The sequence below is a fragment of the Corvus hawaiiensis genome, chromosome 7 (assembly GCF_020740725.1).
Source record: "Corvus hawaiiensis isolate bCorHaw1 chromosome 7, bCorHaw1.pri.cur, whole genome shotgun sequence".
In the NCBI taxonomy this organism is placed as follows: Eukaryota; Metazoa; Chordata; class Aves; order Passeriformes; family Corvidae; genus Corvus; species Corvus hawaiiensis.
This window is the reverse complement of record NC_063219.1, coordinates 25,096,613-25,117,366: the sequence shown is the minus strand read 5'-3', so window position 1 is coordinate 25,117,366 and position 20,754 is coordinate 25,096,613. Positions and strand designations below refer to the sequence as shown.

General features: G+C 39.1%; 1 protein-coding gene across 1 annotated transcript in view; it reads right to left on the bottom strand.

Moving 5' to 3' along the window:
• The window catches only part of USP37 (ubiquitin specific peptidase 37), a 35,747-nt gene that overhangs the window by 10,773 nt on the left and 4,220 nt on the right, over window positions 1-20,754 (bottom strand). Inside the window, exons 4-18 of the mRNA XM_048309718.1 lie at window positions 19,671-19,771; window positions 18,248-18,429; window positions 17,821-17,895; window positions 17,205-17,302; window positions 14,986-15,070; window positions 13,914-14,075; window positions 13,301-13,432; window positions 11,451-11,574; window positions 11,001-11,206; window positions 9,802-9,919; window positions 8,503-8,582; window positions 7,816-7,980; window positions 6,288-6,353; window positions 5,205-5,355; window positions 1,189-1,441 (exon numbers count right to left, since the gene is read on the bottom strand). Of these exons, the coding sequence (XP_048165675.1) occupies window positions 1,189-1,441; window positions 5,205-5,355; window positions 6,288-6,353; window positions 7,816-7,980; window positions 8,503-8,582; window positions 9,802-9,919; window positions 11,001-11,206; window positions 11,451-11,574; window positions 13,301-13,432; window positions 13,914-14,075; window positions 14,986-15,070; window positions 17,205-17,302; window positions 17,821-17,895; window positions 18,248-18,429; window positions 19,671-19,771 (1,998 nt within the window). The remainder of the gene's footprint in view (window positions 1-1,188; window positions 1,442-5,204; window positions 5,356-6,287; window positions 6,354-7,815; window positions 7,981-8,502; window positions 8,583-9,801; window positions 9,920-11,000; window positions 11,207-11,450; window positions 11,575-13,300; window positions 13,433-13,913; window positions 14,076-14,985; window positions 15,071-17,204; window positions 17,303-17,820; window positions 17,896-18,247; window positions 18,430-19,670; window positions 19,772-20,754) is intronic.

The following is a 20,754-nucleotide window of genomic DNA, read 5'->3' as shown; positions in this document are numbered from 1 at the left end:
CTGGGAACCCTTAAACACAAGACCACCAGAACCATAATCCATCTGTCTAATCCTTTTAAGATGAAAAACAAAACAGAATTTATTACATGACCTTTGAAAACTTCCAGTGTAAGAAGAAATACAGAACTTATATTAAACACATACTTTTTGCTTAAGAGTCACAAAAGAGCCTTCAAATATTTACATTGTACTTTCCAAAGAAAACATGGAGAGAAACAAGTTTATGTGGCTGCACTCTATCACAGCTCCCTCTCACACCACCACAAGCAACACTACTGTATAAAAAGGAGGGCACAAACCACACAGGTCACATAAAATATTATTCTTACACACTGCCTTCCACCATCAAGGCTGTCAAGAGTTGTCCATTGAAACAAGTGTCATTTTTGGTAACAGTGGGGTATTCTGTTTTTAAATTAACCTCCTGGCTCTTAGAGGACATGAGCATATTGTTGGTCTCTTCTTCCATGCTAGTGGAATTAAAAACCTGACCAAAAGCGGGTGGCACACAATAAATGATAAACCACTTCTATTTCCTTCAGCTGGCTAAAGGAAGACTCAACTTCCCCGCACTGAGATCACACAGCCTCCTCCTTGTACTCAATCACGTGTCTCTGTCAGAGGCCATAAATCACTTGAGTCTCTTAAGCTTACAGGTCTACTCTCATAGAAAAAGCTTTAGAAAAAACTACAGAGATATAGTTAAATTCTTTAGTAACTAGTGACAAAATAGCTGCATTTATGAAAGCATTCTAGTCTTATGCAGCCCTCTTGCACACCAGCCACGTGAACACTGCTACTGTGCTGCTACAACAGCTACAGAAATGAAAATACTTTCTGCTTATGGAAGAGTCAGTTCTAAACAAGGCCAAATATTAGGAAATTGAATTGTCTGGCACAGGAACCTGTGGAAGCATGTGTTAATCAAGAGAGGAAAAAAAATGGAAATTAACTTTGAATCATGGAGGTGACAGACTTACCAGAATATACATTTTCACAGTTCGATGAATTAGATGCTTTATACACAAGGAAATTATAAAGTTTAAGTTCCTAAAACTCTTGAGGAAGTCAGGCAGTTTCACCAGTGCACTTGCATGTAGTTCCTACCACCAGCCATTACCAACCTGATGTTATCAGTAACCTGCTTTAGCCTGCTAGAGTCCAGTTAAGATGGTTACTCTGCCTTACCTGAGTCTAATACCGTTTTGGGTTTCTCCATCTCCATAGATTCCAGGTTTTCTGGCAATTCCTGAATTTCATCATCTCCAAAACCAGTGTCTGGGCTGCTTGTGGGCTTATCTTCATCATGGCTCAGAGACAGAGAAGCTTCCCTTTTGCTAATCTCTAAGACAGCTGCTAGCAGTTCATCTTCGCTCATCCCATCAAAACCAGCATTACCCAGCTCGGGTTTATCACCCTCCATTTTACTTCTTTTTGAACCCTAGAGATGAATGGAGTTATGATTAAGTGTTTGAATAAACAGGTATATAACATCAGTTTTACATTTCTGTGGAGATTTATTTTTATTAACCCCAGGGAGTGGGAGCTTGGCACTGTCAACATTCAACATAGTTACAAGAGACTCAATGGAGAGACAGCCTTTGTAGCTACATTTACTCCACAGAATATTCAAATATACACTACAACCAGTTTTTACAGGCCTTGTGGATTAACATACACAAGATAACCCTTGCCTTCTTCTTTTCCTTCAACAAATGTTTTTCCCCTTTAGGTTCTGATGAATTCTCAAGCCCCTGGCAAGTCAGTGCTGAGATACGAGCAGGGAAATTGCAAGTTTGTTAACAAAGGATGAAGCAGCAACATGAGAGTAACTGAACTTGAATACAGGGATAGAAGAATAGAAACTGAAATTGAGCTGGTATGAAGAGCAATTAAAATTAGGTTTTGTGCTGCAGATTTGCCATATGAAATCTTGATGTGGGTACAGGGAGGAGGGCAGGACTGCAAACCAAGTAAGAAAACAGTTTAACAGGGAAAGGGGGGAATTATTCTTTCCCAAGGAGAACAGAATGATTTTAAATTGGAAGAAAGAAAAAACACCTTAGTCTTAATCTCAATTTTCCTTTTTATAGTTCATTTTCCTAAAGCTGATGCTCATCAACTCCTACACCACAGTGATTTGCAAATAATATAGTTATTTCAATCATTTTGATATTAACTGTTAATGAGGAGGTTAACCTCCATGTATGCATGTTGACACAATTACACTATTTACCATATGCTTAAATTTCTTTTCCTATATTATTAATAATACCCCTATATTAAAAATGGGGTAAGATAGTTTCTATTAAAATGTACTTATCCAGGTCTTAATCCAAACTGCATCAGGTGGATCCCAGAACTTTGTTAAAATGAACAAAAGTACATTTTTACTGCTGCTTTTTACTCAAATACAGCAAGCATTTAGTATTAAAACTACCTTTTCAAAAAAGATTAGTAAATGAATTAGCCAACTAAACTGCTTGTTCTAGACATGTTGCCCTCCAAGAATTAGAAGTGACAAATTTAAACCTCTCCCCTCACAGCTATTTATGCACTGAGTAAGTAAAGCAGAGTACCTGCTTTTTAAGCTTTCTGATTTATCTCTCTGCACCTGTAGGCTACCAACATCAAAACTGGTTTAGCTCTTTGGCAAACCCTAGTTCCAGGCTCTCTGCCAACAACTACCACTAATTCAGTGGCTGGACTTTAAAGACTTGGCAGCATCTGTGCATTATTAGAATACAACTTTTCTATGAGACATTATTTGCATGGATTTTAAATATCGTAGGCTCTAAGACATGCTGTTTTAAATAAGCATTTTTAAGAAGTCCTTCAAATACTACTTCATCTGCAGAAGCAGAGATCACAGGAATTGCAGTTCTGCCCTGGATAAACGCTATTTGCCCCTATAACCCAGTGCCATATCCAGATGCTTTCCAGCTGTTCTCCCACACCGCAGGGACATTTTGCAAGGAGTGCCTGGCAAGGGATGTACTGGCCAGACAAACTGACCACCAAGCCCTTAATGCAACCCCATCCACAGCTGCTCTGAGAATCATACCAAGAGAAATGGTGCAGCAGCAGTGCTGCCACTTCTAAAAACCAGGACCAGGTTCCCCAGGGCAACACTGAGAAGGTCAGAGAACCTGGTTAATTGTAACAGATGGTTGGTCAGGCCTGTGTTTGAGAAGTGGCCAATATGCATGGCCACAGAATAAAATCATGTATGTGTAATCATCCCCACCAGTGTCTCTTTCCCATAACAGGCTGTAAAGCCTGTAATTAATTTGTTATTCAAATTAGTATGCTTTATTCCCACAATTTCTGCACTTACAGGGCTTGTGTGATAGAGACTTCCTACTCTTCTTCACAAACAGAACTCCAGGAAGAATCAGTTAGGACAGTTTGAAATACCTTTGAAGTCCCTCTTATGTACAGAAAAGACAAGCTTGTTTCCTTCCCGCAGCCAGGCATAGATGTGCCATGCAGGACAGCAGTCGCAGGACCTTCAGCAAAGGGTTTTCTGTATTTTTCCACAGCAATCCATTCCATCCCTACATATCCTGACCATCAGGAAATGTTCCATAATATTTAATCTAAAAATGACTGTCTGCAACTTAGTCTATTACTTCTTGTTCTATCCACCACACGCACAGCAAACAGCTCAAGTGTTTCTATTAACTTCTTCCTGTTCCTTGAAGACACAAACCTTGCTTATGTTTCTCTTTAAACTAAAGACCAAACTGAAGACCACTTGCCTGCTCTTTCTCTCAAAATCTTCCTTTCTAGACCTCTGACCATTCATGTTCCTCTCCTCTGGCCCCTCTCCAGTTAATCTCTAACTCTTTTCAGTCCAGAGCCCAAAGATGGATACAGAACTCCAGCTAAAGCTCAATGCTGAGGAAGAAAGGAGGGTTACATGACACAACGTGCAGGCTACGGTTCTGTCCAGATACTTCTACTTTCAACCCTTATGAGTGACCGTCACCTTCCAGGCCCTTTCTGAAGGCCCACTGCTTTCCCAGCTGTTCCCATCCCACATTTATAGTTGATTAATCCTGATAAAATTAGCACCTTCAGCCTGCTCCTACTGAACAACCCCTCCTATTTTTATGCAGTTTCTCTCATTTGTCAAGATCATTCTTATCTGTAGTTCTGAGCTTCATCAAACTGGCAGCTCTTCCCAGCTCTGGATATTCTAAAAATTTAATACTCAGTATCTATCATTCATTAAATACTAGGTCAGGATCCTCCCTTGGTTTGATCTTCCCATCAGATCAGAAACTGTAGATACCTTCCTCTTGTTACCTACTGCTATTCACCCAGATTTACACCTGTCCCTCAATGCCATAATCAAGGCCACAAGTCTCTGCTTCATTAAAATAACCCTATGAGCATTGTCAAAACCTTTAGTGAAGCAAAAGCTTTATAGAAGCAGAGATGCAGGAAACTTGTCCTAAGCACTAGGCCTGCATCACTCTTAACAGAAGAAAGTGGTACTGTAAGATAATCCTCTAAGCTGCTTCTATTCCCTCCTAGGTCACCATTTCTTCCCACACAACTCATCTACCTGCTAATACACTGCCCTGACAGAGGCAAAAAAAGCATCTTGGCAGCATTAATGCTAGTCACAAGAAAAAGCTCAAAGGCAATTTGAAATTAACTGTGCCATTACACCAATGAGTTTGGTCTCTTCACACTTCTATGTGTCCGCCTCCAAAGACTGTTAGCTTCAGATTCTAACAGCATTTTAAAAGCCACACTTCAAAGAGGACACAGATTGGATGTGCATGGAATTCTCTTAACTGAATTCTCTGCTTATCCCAACTTGTACTGGATCTAATTTAATCAAGGACTTTACTGCATACTTTTATTATTGACAGCACATTATACTTCAGCCCAGGAACATTATTAGTGAAAGTTACCCAAAGGACTGACCAAACTGCTAAGCAGCTGGTATACATAACCTGAAAACTCAAGTTCAATTGCAATGCAATTACCTCTGCTCCCAGTGGGAACCCAAGACAACTGTAGAGAGAGGTCAATTAGCAAAGCACTCCCTTCCAGCACTGCAGTGCTAATTAGGAGGAAAAAAACCTCATCTGACATCAATTTCACTCAGTTTATGCTAAAAAAAGCACACAGCAGACATGAGCACATACAGGATCTAGTACATGAAAGTTTGTGGGTTTTTCCCTTACCTTTTCTGGCTCTTCTTGCAGTTGTTGCTGATCTCTACTCTGTATGTTACACAACCTTTGGCTATGGGCAACAGAGCGTTTCAATGGCTCATCATCACTGTCAGAATCTACATAGAGTGCTGTGGAGCTCTTTGACTTGAAAGTGTATTTTCTGTAAATTAAACACGTGGCTATAAAACTTCACAGCATTAGTAGCATCCTACAAACACGTTTCAAAGTAACTGTTGAAGTAGTGCTTTCACACTGTTCAACTGGGGAACAAACTGCCAACAACTCGACAGTGACAATTCATTAACATGGCAGTCAGGGTTTTCAGAACAGGTTTATTTTATTGGGTTAACAGACATATCTACTGGAAGCCTGCAATAATAGCTTACAACATTAAAAGTTACTAAGTGTGTGGCTTTTGCTTTTAAGGCCAAGGATTCTGCACTTTATTACCTCACAAACCCAGACAGAATTCATTTGAGACAAGACCACAGTAACACAGAATTTGGCATAATAAACTTGAGAAGTCAAATGATTTAAGTCAGACATAGGACTTCTCACATCATTACCCAGATACAAAAAGTCAGAAATGCACAGATTTTTCAGTTTTTCTGTTTGCTCTTCTATTAAGATAAATTTTTGCTTCTTTAGAATAGAAGACAAGGGAGTCTGGGGAAGTCATGATTTCCATTTTATTACTAAATCTGGTCTTTAAGTATCCCTCAATGCAAAACCATCCAGTGTGATACCACATTTTTCACAGTATCAAGAACTGGCTGTCTCATGTTTGCAAATAAACTTAAGGAATCAGCCACCTGTTCCCAAAACACACATTTTGACTCCATAGAGTCAGAATAAAGAGCTAGATTGCAGAAGTAGAAATCATTTTGCTTCCTAAACAAGGCAAATTGCACCACTGATGTTAATTTCAGCTAGCATGTAACACCCATAAAACTCAGATATGAAAAAAGACAGTAACTGAAATAATTTGCAACACAAAAAATAGAAAACAACTAGAAAATCTTAAAATGCCTTAGAAACTATGCCCCAAAACCCCAGGCCATTGGATATGGACATTTCAGAGCTGTAACTCACCTACAAGGTGTGGAAGTGCTTACAGTACAGGAATTCACCATTTGGGAGGCTTTCAATGGACGGGAACTATTAAAAAAGCAAAGTATTTATTGCAGTAGTTACAGTCTTTAAAAAGTGTTTACTTGTCTGCTATGCATGCAAATCCATGACCAAAAAGAACAAGCAGAATACCATTATGTACTTGCTAATTACTTAGACTTACAGTAATAACTTCATCACACTATAAATAAACAACAGTTGTTCAAAACCATATATAATTCTTTAAACTTGATTCACTTCTTGGCAACGCACCCTTAGGGACCAGCTCACAAATTAAAGGCTCTCGGCTCCCATGTCAAGACAACTCATTCCTTTATCCTTTATTTTTTATTCCCACCAACATTTGAGTTCCTGCTCCCAAACCACAGTCTCCTGCTGTTGTCTGGATCAGCCAGTTTTCTGGCATATCCCACATCTTAATTTCTCCTCCCTTACCTAGATTCTTCTAAAGAAACTTCCTGCTCCATTTAATCCTTTCATGGGCTCCTCAAAGCCCATCACTATCACTACATACCTATCAAACAGATGGCAGCCACTGCAGAAATCTTTTCTAATCTTCCCCCTAAACCAGGGCTGCTTCTCTTCAGCCTAGTTCCCCTTCCACTCTCTGGTCAATCACAATGGTTTTCATGATCGAAAAAAACTCCAAACACTGGAAAGCTATTTTCAACCTATTTTAAAGTATTGCTGCTCTGGGTAGCATAAACAGTTTATTGAGTCTGAGATTTCTACAGTTAAAGGAAATTTATGGGAAACATCCACTTGCATCTCAAACAACACTAAACATTTGGCACAACACATGCCACACTGCTGAACACACACACCAGATGTGTCCTAGCTCACGATGGATACCCTGGCTACGTCACTAGTCAGGGGCTACAAGAGACCGGAGGGTTTCTTGTTCCTTATTCTGCCACACACTTCCTGTGTGACAACTGGCACATTTAATCTCTGTGTCTCAGGTCAGGCAGCTGTACAGAAATAACTGCCACAAGGAAAAGGAGAGTATTTTCAGCATACAAAGGGCTTAGATACTATGGTGGCACAGGAAAGACAATGAAAAATGAATGACAGCACAGGAGGTGCAAGTGGAAATTAGCAGAAAAAGACACAATGTTTTGACTTCTAAATAGAGTTAGGGTGCTCTGAAGGGAAACATAATCTAGATTACTTCGGACTGAGAGGCCTACCTTTTAAAAATTACTAACAGAAGCATTCTTAAAAAGAATATGAAGTTATTTTCAAGGACAGTGAAGAATACTATCTTACCAAATATTCCCTAAATAATGCCCAACCATCTCCTCCTACTGCTTCTATCATGCTTCGTTTCCATACATGTTCTTATGACATTACCATTACAAACCAGCAGCACACATCTGAAGCTGCATAACTGTAATGTTTCCTTGCCCAGACATTCTCTGGAGGAGACCTGACAACTGCCTACATGCATACATGATTAACACAGCAGGGACCAAAGTTGCACACTTACATGGCAGAATGGACGCTCCATCCCAGCGTCAGTGGCTGCCTGGTGCTTTCTGTACAGTGGGAAAGCAAGGTTAAGTATCTTGGAATAACCACCTGCTGCCCGACTTTATGGTTGAGAGACAATGCTACATTGAAGCTGTATCGTTTCAGATGAAGAATCAGGACCCTGAGAGAGATGAGAGAAGGACAAGTGTTAATCTCAAAACAGAAGTCAGAGAAAACCTATTCAAAATCCAAGTAACCCTTTTTTCCAAAGGCATTCACCGGACCAAACCAGATTATTACTTTGGGGTGGTAGGCAAATGCTGACCCATCTCTTACCTGTCAGACACAGGTAATTATGCCCCTGTCCATCACTCAACTTGTGCAATATTAAAATTCCAGAATATATTTACTGTATCGGCTTCATTCACACCCCAAAAACCCCAAGAAAAGGGGAAGGAGAAAACTCAGTCCTCCTTGTGTAGCAATAGGGAGGAAGACACAAGTACTGCTGAGAGTTTCCAAGAGCTTCTTTAGAGTGAAAGTGAAAAACAGCATGAAGATTGATTGCAGGTGCACCTCTCTCACAGCTGACCACTGTACACACTGTCCTGCTCATTTTCCCAGCTTCACTCTTCAAGGGATTTTTGCTTGCATTTTGTAACACATGCTTCCAGGAAGGAGAGCAACAGGTGTCAACACTTACCTGGGAAGCCTGTTGAACTTGTGTGTGACAACTGCAGACTTTCCATTGCACTTCTCACAGGAATACTCAATCTCCTCTGCCTGTTTAAGGGAGCAGAGAAATGATTGTGGAACAAAAGAGACATCAAACAGATGTCAACCAAAAGTACATCACATCTGTCACACAAACTCTTCAAAACAGCAGTAACCATTTAAAATTATAATCACCTTCAACTTGACCTAGTAAGAGGGCATTCAATAAAAGGACAGGCAGCAGACCTTAAAATTTGACATCATATCCACTAATACAGGTGGAATTTTTCCTGCAAGTCTCCTGGAGACCAGTGAATTAGCCACCATTATGACAAATTAGCTTTCAAAGGGAGGGTACAATCTTATGAGGTTTACAGTTTTCTCTCCCACACACAAGATTTGTTTGGGGCTTTTTTCCCCCCTAATAATCTATGGTGGAGGATGGTGCCATGAAATTTTCTCCCTCTTGCTCAAATCCTCTGCTTTGTTCCTCAAAAGCTATTCTCATCTAAACTTATCAAGGATATGCTACATGAAAGTAGAGTTCTGAACAGACATAAAAAGAGGAAGCATCCCTTTCCTGAAATTATGTAACTTGCCCATCAAACATTCCTACAGCCCTTAACCTTAAATGAAGCCAAATTACAACATTACAATTTTAGGAATTCTTTAAAACTGTAAGACCTCCACCAGCTTTTAGAAGAAAAAGCACATCAATCACTCTGTTGAAAACACTACCTATACAGGGAGGAAAAAAGGAGGTTTGTCTCAAGATATGACAAAATACAACACCAATTCACACATCGTACAGCTCATTTTTAGGTTTCAGAAGCCTCACCTTGAAGCTCTACTTACAAAGTGAGCATCCACATATTACAGCTATTTATTTTTTTAAATTATTGTACCTGCATGACCTTTTTACTCCATGCTAATTAAGGCTTGTACACAAGCTGTTGAAGCATCCTAGTCCAGGAGAGGTAGCAATTCCTGAGTGATTATCCCAATCTGACATTCTCTCCTTTGTATTTGTTTATACCTCAAGTTTTTCACCACAAAATTGGGAAGTTTGCCTATTTTACATTAGTTAATTTCTGCACAGCATTTTACAATAAAAACTTCCATATGCTGTTAATAGAAAAACCTCAAAAAAATGCAAAGTTAGTTATCTCTAGTTTCTGCAACCACTGTCACAGAAACTAATAATCAGCTGTACAATCAGGATTTCCATACGGTACCTATAACCCACACATGCTCCACAACGCATAAAAAACCCCCTCAAAGTACATACCCGAAAAAAGAGGTCAAGAGAATCCTGAATGGATCGGGAAGGAAGGAATTTCTTCCTTCGAGGAAGGTCAATGGAGAGGTCATTAAACTGTTCTCGTTTAGTGACTGTTTCACCACACCTAAAAAAGAAACATGCTTGTGCAAGTCTGATGGAAAATAAACTTGAAATTAATGAACGTTTGCATGTTTTAGGGTGAAGTGACTTTCCAGTAAACATGTATTTCTTGATCATCCTATTTTTACTCATCAAAATGGAATTGCTTGATGCTTAGGACAAAGTTGGATCTTGCAATTTCTTTTCGATGCTTTAGAAGTTGAAACATTTGTGTAAGGGTAAGAACGAAAATGCAGGAACTGCTTTGGAGAGGCAAACGATCAGGTATACAGGAAATCAAAGTGACTGCTATAGCTGAACACATCATCATTCAGTATTCTTAGGAGAAAAAAGTGAGCCCAGCCCAGCAGAAGGGCTAGAAATACTTTCAAACTGTTCTTAGAAACGAAACAGTAGAGTCCATCTAAAAAACCAAAACCAACAAAACCCCCTAATTCTTCTTACGTTTCATTTTTCTTAGGGGGGGAAAAAAAAGACCCTACTACAGTAATTTGTCTTCCATAATTACTACCTGAATGCACTTTACTTTTAATTGCTCTATGGAACTAATTAAATACATACAAACTAATATTCCCAAATACCTGTGTTCATGAAAACTCTGTGGAATGAAGCACTCCCATACGGAAAACTGCCACACACACAACGAATGCCCAAACATACTGGTTTACATATTTTTCTTCAAGAATGTAGAGAGACAGAAGAAAATGCCATTCCCTGAAGTCCTTAGAAACATCAAATTAAAAACATGGCTTCCCTTTTTTAAGAGGAAACATTACTTGGCTGAAACCCCCTTTTCTCTCTATTCCCATATAATCAGTGCACAAAGAGCAAAGCACAAAGGCTTTCCATTGGACATGTAATGAAGAAAACTAGGTGGTATGAAACTGCTTAAAGAAGGCTTGCAGCAGCACACTGTGTGGTGTGAGGTTTACAGCATTTCTAGACAAGAGAGTATTTTTCTAAATACCTAGGTTTGGATAAAACAGTTCTTAATTCTGGTTACAACCTGCAGATGAAGTCACATCAGATGGGAACACTTCCTGTCTTTTAAGGTAAGTGTGAGAAAAGCTGTCAAGCACACTTACATTTTGCAAATGATAGAATGCTGAACCTCAAACTCTAAATTACTGATAACGGGACACGTATAAACTTTGGTGGCTGAGAGGTCATCAGAAGCACGTCCCGGCGAGTTATCCTCATTAGGGACTGGCTCACTCTTCCAAGTTTTGTTTAACTTTTCCATGTCTTCCTTCAGCTGATCCAGACACTGGCTCAAGAACTCATGCGCATCCTAGAAACAGGGTAAATGCAACAAAGTGGCTTTGAACAATTTCATTCAGTGTTTTTCAAACACAGACTGGGGAAACTATGTTTAGTTCATTGCATTCAGTAATACTGAGGCAGCTCTGCTCTAACAATCACTGCCATTCAATCAAAAGTCACTGTCAAACACAGCTGAGGCTTGACAGGTGTTCAACACAGTCCAAACACTGAACAAATTGCACATTACTGTTTCCAGACAGTATGATACTTACATTCTGCATGTACCCGGAAAATCTCTCTGCAGTAGCTGAAATGGCACTTTTCACCTTCTTGAGCAGCTCTTTCTTAACCTCAGGGCTGCAGACATCCTTTTTAGCAAGCAGATGGGCAAAACGTCTGCAGAAGTCAAGGCAATGAAACACTGGTTGGTTTTCCAGGACTTTAGAGAAACAATACAGAACTCATGATATCTTATTTTAAGAGTTCCTAAAAGCTTCTCTCCTGTGATAAGTGGTTCAGGGGTTCTGTATGAAAATATCCCATATATAATTAACCTTTTCCATTTCAAGTATTTTGAGATCTCATTTGAGGCCATCATCAAACAGCACTCAAATGAACATAAAAACCAATCCACAATCTCTTAAGGTAAAGAGAAAAGTCTTATAAAGCTCTAAAAACTTATTTCTGCCCCTTTGCAATGAGAAAAAAACCTCTTAATGCTTTTTGAAAACATTTGTATTGATAGGAGAAATGATACCACACAGCACCAAAATAAGCAACACAAAATCACTAAATTCAACTTGAACCATCAGAATGGTTTCTATTTGTTTTATTTTTAAACTTCCACTCATTTTCAAGCCTTACTTCTTTCAGCAGTGAAAACATTGTAACAGAAAAAAGCTGTAGCAAAAAGAGCCATGAGGAGTTCTTTGGTTCAAGCTAGTGCTTCTGTTAGCTTTACTACAAAACTTTTGAAATTAACTTTACCTGTGCCTCTCAGCTACTGTGATTTAGTTATCTTTTACAACTGCTTTACAGAATTTCACAGGACACACACACCAAATATATGCCAAGCACAAGTTTCGGTCATGCTACATAGATGGGAAGGTGATAGGAAGATGTGACATTCCAAGACACAAAAACCCCCCAACCCAAAGACAGGGAAAACCTGTATAATCCCCTTGCATCCCAAACCCAACAACTAATACTCAGTTACCCCAAGAATCTGATCAGTTTACTGCAGCTTGACAAGTTTCTGCTACTCTGCCGAACTCCAAGAACAGAGTGTGCTGTCCTAGCCCTCTACAGCTGCCCAGTGAAGCATGTTAGAAAACCACAGCACAGTTGATAAGCAATCACTGATCAACCAGAAAAACAGTCACCAGGTTAGATGATATAGCCAAACCAAGAGAAGACAAAGCAGATGCTTTGTGTATCAACTCTGACTTGTACAGGATCACACACTGCCCATTAGGTATATGGAGCACAACCTTCAGAGGTCTTTCTACAAAAATTAGAGAAAGGACATTTCAAGAGGCACATGGAACAACCTCCGATCCCAAGTAGTGTAGAAAGACTTCAAGACGACACATGAAAAACAGAAAATTACCTCAAAATATATAAAAAATGATGAAACAAAACCACAAATGGTTCTGATAATCCTGCATCTTATTTAGTGACAGAAAAGAAATGAGGTGCACAAGTATAATAAAAATCCCAAATGACTGGATTTAGAGAAAGATTAAGTATGCAAAACTTGAACACTTTCCACAGCTACTAAACAAAAGGCATAAGCCCCCACATATCAGGTGAAGTTAGTGACCAGCTTAAACTCTATCTGGCAAAGTTTTAAAAATAAGTTTTTCTGTATCTAACTTATGTTGCAATTTCTTACATTTTCTTATGAAGCATTTCAGTCTGCCACTAGAAATACAGTAAAAGAATGCCTGTAACTCCGTACTGTAAGTTTTAAGAGCCTATTTCTTATTTCAAAAGTAAAGCTCCAAAATTTCTTTTATTATCTATACAGGCAAATGACCCTCTACAAAGATGCTTCAGTATTACCTGAAACCAGTTTCTCAGTAATGAAGGAGAAAACAGCTTCCCAGAAAGTGAATTTTACCTGATAAGTGCATTGAGTGGAATTTTTTTCCATGGGATACCCTGTTTGAGCAAATCATTAGCAAAAGACTGAATTGAAAACAAGGACTGTAGAATGGCATTCATATAGCAGGTGTTCCCCAAGTTTGAAAATCTGAAAAAAAAAAAAAAAATTGAACATGTTGTGTCTAATGGTCAGTGTGCAAACCTGACAGAGTTAAGCACAGTACTACTAAGCACAGGATATTCACCCCAGCCGCTCCCCACAGTTTCATACTGGAGCTGTTCCCCAGCCCTTCAGACTAAACTGAAAACTCATGGGAGGCAGCACTTATCAGGAAAACACCCATGAGTTTCTATGATCAAACTTTTAAAAAATGCATATATATATATACACACACACACACAAAGACAGAGAAATGAATCATCATTAAAGGAAATTAATTACCTGGAATTATTATGTCTCTGAAATTCCCAGGAAGTGAATTCAAGAACACATATCCTCCAAACTAGGAAAAATGTTCTCTGCCTCAGTGTTCATTAATTTCAGGATTATGCTTTTAACTAAATAATTATAACAAGAATGTGCATGTTCTTATGATCAAAGTATGCATGCTAGATAAAATTAAATTTACCCTTGCAACTGTTGTTGAGGATGGGAGGAAAGGGGCACTCGGGGTTTGTTCCATCCTGTGTAATCTTGATTAGATCTCATTTTTTTAACAGAAAGAGGGGCAGGCTGAGAAAGAAATCCTAGGCTTCTTTTGGCTGAAGAGGTCTGGCTGGATATGGTAGACCTGGAAACATAAAAGCATTAGAAGGGTATGATTTATAATGTTCTGCCTTAAAGAGCTATGGTCCATGACACTGGGATTGCAGCCCTATGGAAGACAAGGACTGGTAAAACCATACAAAATAACTGTAATGTATCACAGTGGAAAAAAGGTGTGACAGAGAACACTCCTTTCCAGAGCACTTAAATACTTAGCTTGGTTAAATTTCCTTACATCCACTGGTGTGCGTGCAGTGTAATCAAGTCTTTGGTCTCATAAACATTTAACAATTCTCTCTGCTGTATGATGAGAGGAAGAATGATTACACAGCACAAGATCACTGCTCCCGAGATACGCTTAAAATTCGTATCTGGGACAGAGTCTTCATTTTCAGTCTCTTTCTCTTGTAACCTAATCACTACAGACCTCAATTCCTAACATTTAAACATGGACAATGCTTCTTTTCTCTCTTGATCTTGTATCTCATCTATCTAGGGCAGAGACCAACTGCACAGCACCTGACAAAGAAGAATCCCAATCTCAGCAGGATTTAGTATTTGCTAAAATACTGTTATTAAAATATAGAATTGCATGGCATTTATCTACTTGGGAAAAACGAAGCAAGGGTTCAGACTAAACTTCCAGAGTTTATATAGAATTTGAACCATCTAGAGTCATCCACTACAACTAAAACAGACTTGAGTGATTTCACAAAGTCCTTGTATTGAAAGCAGTAACTAGAGTTTGTAGATGTAAGCAGGGCAGTTGAAGACACACTGAAGAACTGGACTGTGCTCCAGAAGGAAGAAAAAAACCAACAAACCCCACCATGTTATGCATCTAAGCACCATGTGATCAACACACAGGAAACTGAAGAGCTTAATTCCTGTGAAACAACTGCCATTTACAGTTCATTCTAGTGAATCAGCCCTACCTGTCCAGGGTGGAACTGCCAGTGGAGTACTCTTTTGAAGAGGACCGACTACCATAAAAGGATGACGACTGCAGTGGTAAAACACCTTTAAAAGAGAAAGAAAGGCAGAACACTTTGTTTCAGATTACACAGCTATTTATACAATAAACAACTTGTCTGAACATATTTACTCAAAAGGTTTAAAAATCCTCAAATATTGTTTTCTAGAACTGGTTGGGAGACTACTAATACATATGCTTAGAAGTACTAATGTGAATATTAGTGATATGTAACTAAAGGCATGATGGAGTTTAAGGTATTCAATTCAGTCTCCATCAAAGTGCAATATGAAATATTAAAAAGTCACGATCTTAACTACGTGAAAGTTAATAAATATCTACCTCTTGCTCAGAGAGACAAGACACATGTACAGAAAACCCCTGATTTCCATAGCAGTGCTCTCAAAATTCAAGGTAAATATGCAGAAGTGAAAACAGCTTCTCTTCCCACTCCCAATTCCACAGTAAATTACTATACACTTGTATATAGTAATATGATTGTTTCATTGCTATGATATCATTGTAACAGATTGTAGGAACCCAGAGTGCAGAGAATATTTCTCTGCCTGTTTTGAAGAGTTCTACCCCCCTGGACAACTTTGTTTTTGACTTCCGTCCTTGGAGAAAATTGCCTACCCTCTGGGAAGAATTAGAATCTACACTGGTGTGAACTAGGTGATAGAATATTATGTAAGATTGTCACAGGGTGAAAAATTTAGAAGATTTGGGTTTGTTAATATAGTAAATAGATAAAAGCAAAAAACTTCAAAATGGAGGACTGTTGTTGTTCTCCACACTTTCTTCTTCTACTACTCCATATTCTGCAGTAGAAGCAGTTTGGGATGATTGGATAAAGAATTCTGCAGTTCCTGTCTACATGACTAGATGATTTCTTATACACTGGTGGAAAAGTAAAAATAATGTAAGCTTTTAGTGACCATTGGTTAATTTACCTTTAAAAGACTGTGTAAATCTTGATAACAGGGCATTCTCTGCTCTGTGCTATGTCTGGGTCACATTAAGTGGCTCTATTTCTCTGATAAGACTTAATAAACAACTATCTGAAAGCAGAGAAGGCTGAATGTCCATTCGTCTCACGAACTCCTGGCAAAGACTCTAAATTTCTCCCTCATCAGGGGAGGTGTAATTACGGCATGGTTAGTGTCACAGATCCTGAGACTCTAGTGTCTCAGATGGTGCCACATTAAAAAAATGCTCTCGAGTCAAAAACCCACCTATTACAGTGAATCACAGTGTAATTTAGTTTGAATAATGAACAACCATTTCCTTCTTTCCCAGCTTGAAGTTGTTTGAGCCATGTGACTTTCAGAAATGCAGATATATGAAATAAGTTTGCAATACTGTTACCAGAACTTGCAGGGATACACTCACAGACTCTAATTTTGACTCTGAAGACAAAACCAGATTTCCATTCAGAGCTAAACATTGACCTTACTGGCTGTTCCAGCAACACATCTGTGCCATCAGAGCTGCACTAAAAACAGAATGCATCCACCAACATTCCCCATAGAAACAAGATCTTGAATGCGTTCCTCTTTATGGAGAAAGAAGCTAAGTATTTATCCATAAAACTGAAGAACAGTGCTGCTTACTAGCTTATCTACATATAGTCAGTATTTCTGTATTGTCTATAAAGCCTTATCCCACAACAGTATCCAACAGAACTTTGGTACAAACAGGACAAAAGTCCTGGCCCCAAAGAGCTCCCCCTGTAAGCTCTGGGGAAGAGATAAGGAAGTAAAAGCAAGCAGTACACATTTTAATCACAAAAACCAGCCTACAGTTCACATGAGCATTAACAGCAAAGGAAAGTTTTAAAAATAAATAAGAAAGTAAGCAAAAAGGAGTTTAAAGAAATCCCCTCCCAAGGGAAAGGGCAGCTTGGAATGCTTGTTGGAATTTTCAAACAAGCTGGCTCATAGGCTGGCATCAGCACCAAAGATAAAGGTCAAGGCCACACTAGAGCAGGACAGGCTTTGAAAATGAAGGAAAGTTATTTGCATCTTATGTACAGCTCTGGAGGAAGCAACAAAGTTAGTGGCATAGGGAAAGAAGATTAGGAAAAGACACCTCTGCAGCAACTTGCTAATCTAGTATCAAAGGGGTAAAATCATACTGGTCAAGGCTAGGTATCATTTGGCTTTACATCTATTCTTTTACCTGATGTCCTATTCTCCTCAGCCTGCTTCAGGTTCAACTGTTTCTCTCTGCTACTGTTCAAATACTTCCATGCTGGATCACTCAAGGCTTTATTATTCCTACAGAGAGAAGAGTGGAAGGCAGTGCAGTTATGGAAGATGTAGGATATTCCTGCTCAGTATTTACAACTTGTTTTAAAGCGTTTCTCTCCTATCACCTTTAATACTTGACAACAGTAGAACTTCACTCACATATAAATTTAACCAATTTATTTAAAACAAGCTCCCTTACAATTAAATCTGAATTCAAACACATGGAGCTGCTTCTTCCAACATCAACTCCCCTTTATCAATTTTGTTTTGAAAAGGGTCCAAGCACATATAGTACACATGCAATTCTGACTGACATAATTGACAAAAGAATGATGACACAGAATTTGCATGTGCCAGTTCATGCAAATCAACTGCTGGAGTAGTTTGTATTTCCCTTATTATCCCTGAACACACACCTCATTTCAAGCACCCAAGGCATTCACAAGCTGACTGGCCTGGTCCATGTGGCTGAGAGCATTCTTTTCAGAAAAATGTACCTTTACAAATGAACAAGGAACTTAAAATCAGAAACAATAGTTACTTACGTTGAAGAATCATTCTCTTTGGGATAATCTTCACTCATTTCTGAACCAGGGGGTTGTGTTCTTTTCCTCTTTTCACTGAAAACAGAAAAATTTGTGGTAATTCTTTCAGAAAGGTTAGTAAACAACCCTCTTCCAACTGAACAGAACTCCTCAATGCTTTCCACACATTTTGCGGCTATCTTCTGCAATCTCTGCTTTTATAACAGAGAAGCATTTGGTCTGCCCAACTCTTGAGCTGTACTTAAAGCTCTAGTGCCAGTACCAGTCAGAAGCTATAAAAGCATGTATTAACATCCTCTTAAAAGGAACAGCAAAACTAAAGCAAGATTTATGTTCCCTTCTTATATCTCTGTGTACTGAGTTCCACCTGTAGCTCTATAAAGAGCTGAGTTTTAACAGTATCACAGTAAGAAGAAAACCCTCCTACCGATTCTCCAACAAGCCTGTCCTGTGAGGGCCTGATGATGCAGGAGATGCCGAAATGTTCACCCTGTTGCTCGGTGTTCCAGCTCCAGCAGAATTCTTAACAGAGCCTCTCGCTGGGGTACCCAGCACCTTGCGAAATGTATTTTCCTCCTTACTCTCCACTGTCACTCTTTTGGGAGGAGTCTGCAAAACCCAAGTGGAGGGGGTCAGGGAGAAAACCCAAGAGTGAAAAAACAGGGCGATCTTTAGTCTTATCTATCATTTCCACCACTTTTTTACTTGCTACAATAGAGCATCCAGAAGCAGAGAGATGCTACTTGTAACAGATTCAGAGTTTAAACACTAATTAGACATATGTAAAATTTTGACTGAATCATACAAGTCATCAACACAAAACTCAACTGCAGTAACCACTTTCCCTTTTCATTTTCCAATGCTAAGTCCATTGACATTAAGTTTTTTTAAATCTCCTTTACAAGCTTTGATATTAAAAAAGCCAAGGCATGATTTCTAACTATCCCCAGATCAATCCTGGGTGGTATTACAATTGAAAATATTAAAAAGCTGTATTAAAACCTGCATAATTAAAACAGTGCCCTGACAGCTTAGGGTCAAGCAAGCCTCACATGTAATGCAATGGAAAGAGGTAACAATTGGTCGACTAAGGAATGTTGGTCAATTTTAGACTTGAAAACTGAACATGTCTAATCTCACCACTGCATACACAGCCTTGAGTTTTTACTGTGAGATTGTCTTTAAGTAATTGGTAGAATTTGTTTTGGGACAACGTCAGAAATAGTCTCCCTCAGGGCAGTAATACAAGTATATTCACAGAGATAACAAAGTAAATTAAAGCCAGTAGATACACCATAAAATCTGGGGAGAAAAAGAAGAACGAAAGTATTTTGAAAGAAAACAACTTCTGGGGAAAAGTCCGTGAAATTTACACAAAAATGTGAGCAGAATGCTACAAATTCAGTAACTTTATTCTGATACAAACCTGGATCAGCTGCTTTTTGATGCACACATTTGGCTGAAGTCTGCTAAACTCATTAAGACCTACACTAACACATGGTCACACACATGTAAGGTGTTCAGCATAAAACAAAGGGAGACTCAGAGCTATGAGAGAAGCAAGTCTCAATCACGTACTTTCCTTCTATTTCTACTTCTTTGCCTAAAAGCTCATATGTGAAGAACATAGTCTGACTTCCATAGCCAGACACTGATCTTTCTTACTCATACAGAAGATATCTCCTCACAAGATACAACATTGCCAACCACCCTGTACACATCTATTCCAAGCTCTCTAGAGTACAAACACTTTCGGCGTACAGTATTTACAGTGCTATTACAACATACAAGAGGAGAATGAGAGGAATAGAATAAAATAAGGGAGGAAAATTTGGAAAAATTAAACAAACCTGGTTCTCTATATAAGAGAATTGCCTGTTAGCTTCCTTCTGTGTGGTCCTGCTGCCCAGCACACCTCCAAAGCTGCCAGATCCTTGTGAGGGTTTCCCAGCTGACAGGAAAAATACACAATATTTGATTTGATTGTCATTTAACTGATTGGGATTTTTATTTGCAAAATGTTTATCTGGAGCTGATTTTGGAAAGGGCATGCTAGATTTCTTGCCAACAGACTACAATATTCTGAGTGCACAGACGTAAGTTTATGGATATCCCTCTTACTGGTCATTTAGTCACTTGGCAGCAAACTTCCTATCCTTAAAAAGAACAAAATAAAATAAGTAAAATGAAAAATGAAGAGACTCTGCACGGGCATCAGACAATCTTTCAAATACCAATACACAACATAAACAAATCCTGTATATTAATCTCTGATTATTGTTCATGAGAAAGGTATAAAACAAAAAAATGGGGTTTGAGGCCAGAAAGAAGCATTTACAGAAATACAAAGAAAGCCAGGAACAGAAGGAGGACAAAATGTGCTGAAGATGTGTGATGGTTTTGGCTGGAACGGAGTTAATTTTCTTCACAGTAGGGGCCACGGGGGCTACATTTTGGATTTGTGCTGGAAATAGTGTTGATAACAAAGATGTTATAGCTATTGCTGAGCAGTGCTCACAAAGAGTCAAGGCCTTTTCTGCTGCTCACGTCACTCCTGAGGAAGCAGGGGGTGCACAGAAAGCTGGAAGGGGACACAGCCAGGACAGCTGACCACAGGGATATCCCACACCATGCAGCATCACACTCAGTGTATAAAGCTGGGGAAGAAGTAAGGGTGGCACAGTGATAGTGTTTGTCTTCTCAAGTCACCATTACACATGGCAGAGTCCTGCTTTCCTGGACATGGCTGAACACCTGCCTGCCCATGGGGAGTGGTGAATGAATTCCTTGTTTGCTTTGCTTGTGTGCACAGCTCTTGCTTTACTTACTAAACTGTCTTTGTCTCTACCCACAAGTTTCCTCATTTTCACTTTTCTCACTGTCTTCCCAACCCAGAGTGAGTGAGCAGATGCTTAGGGCTTAGCTGTTGTTGGA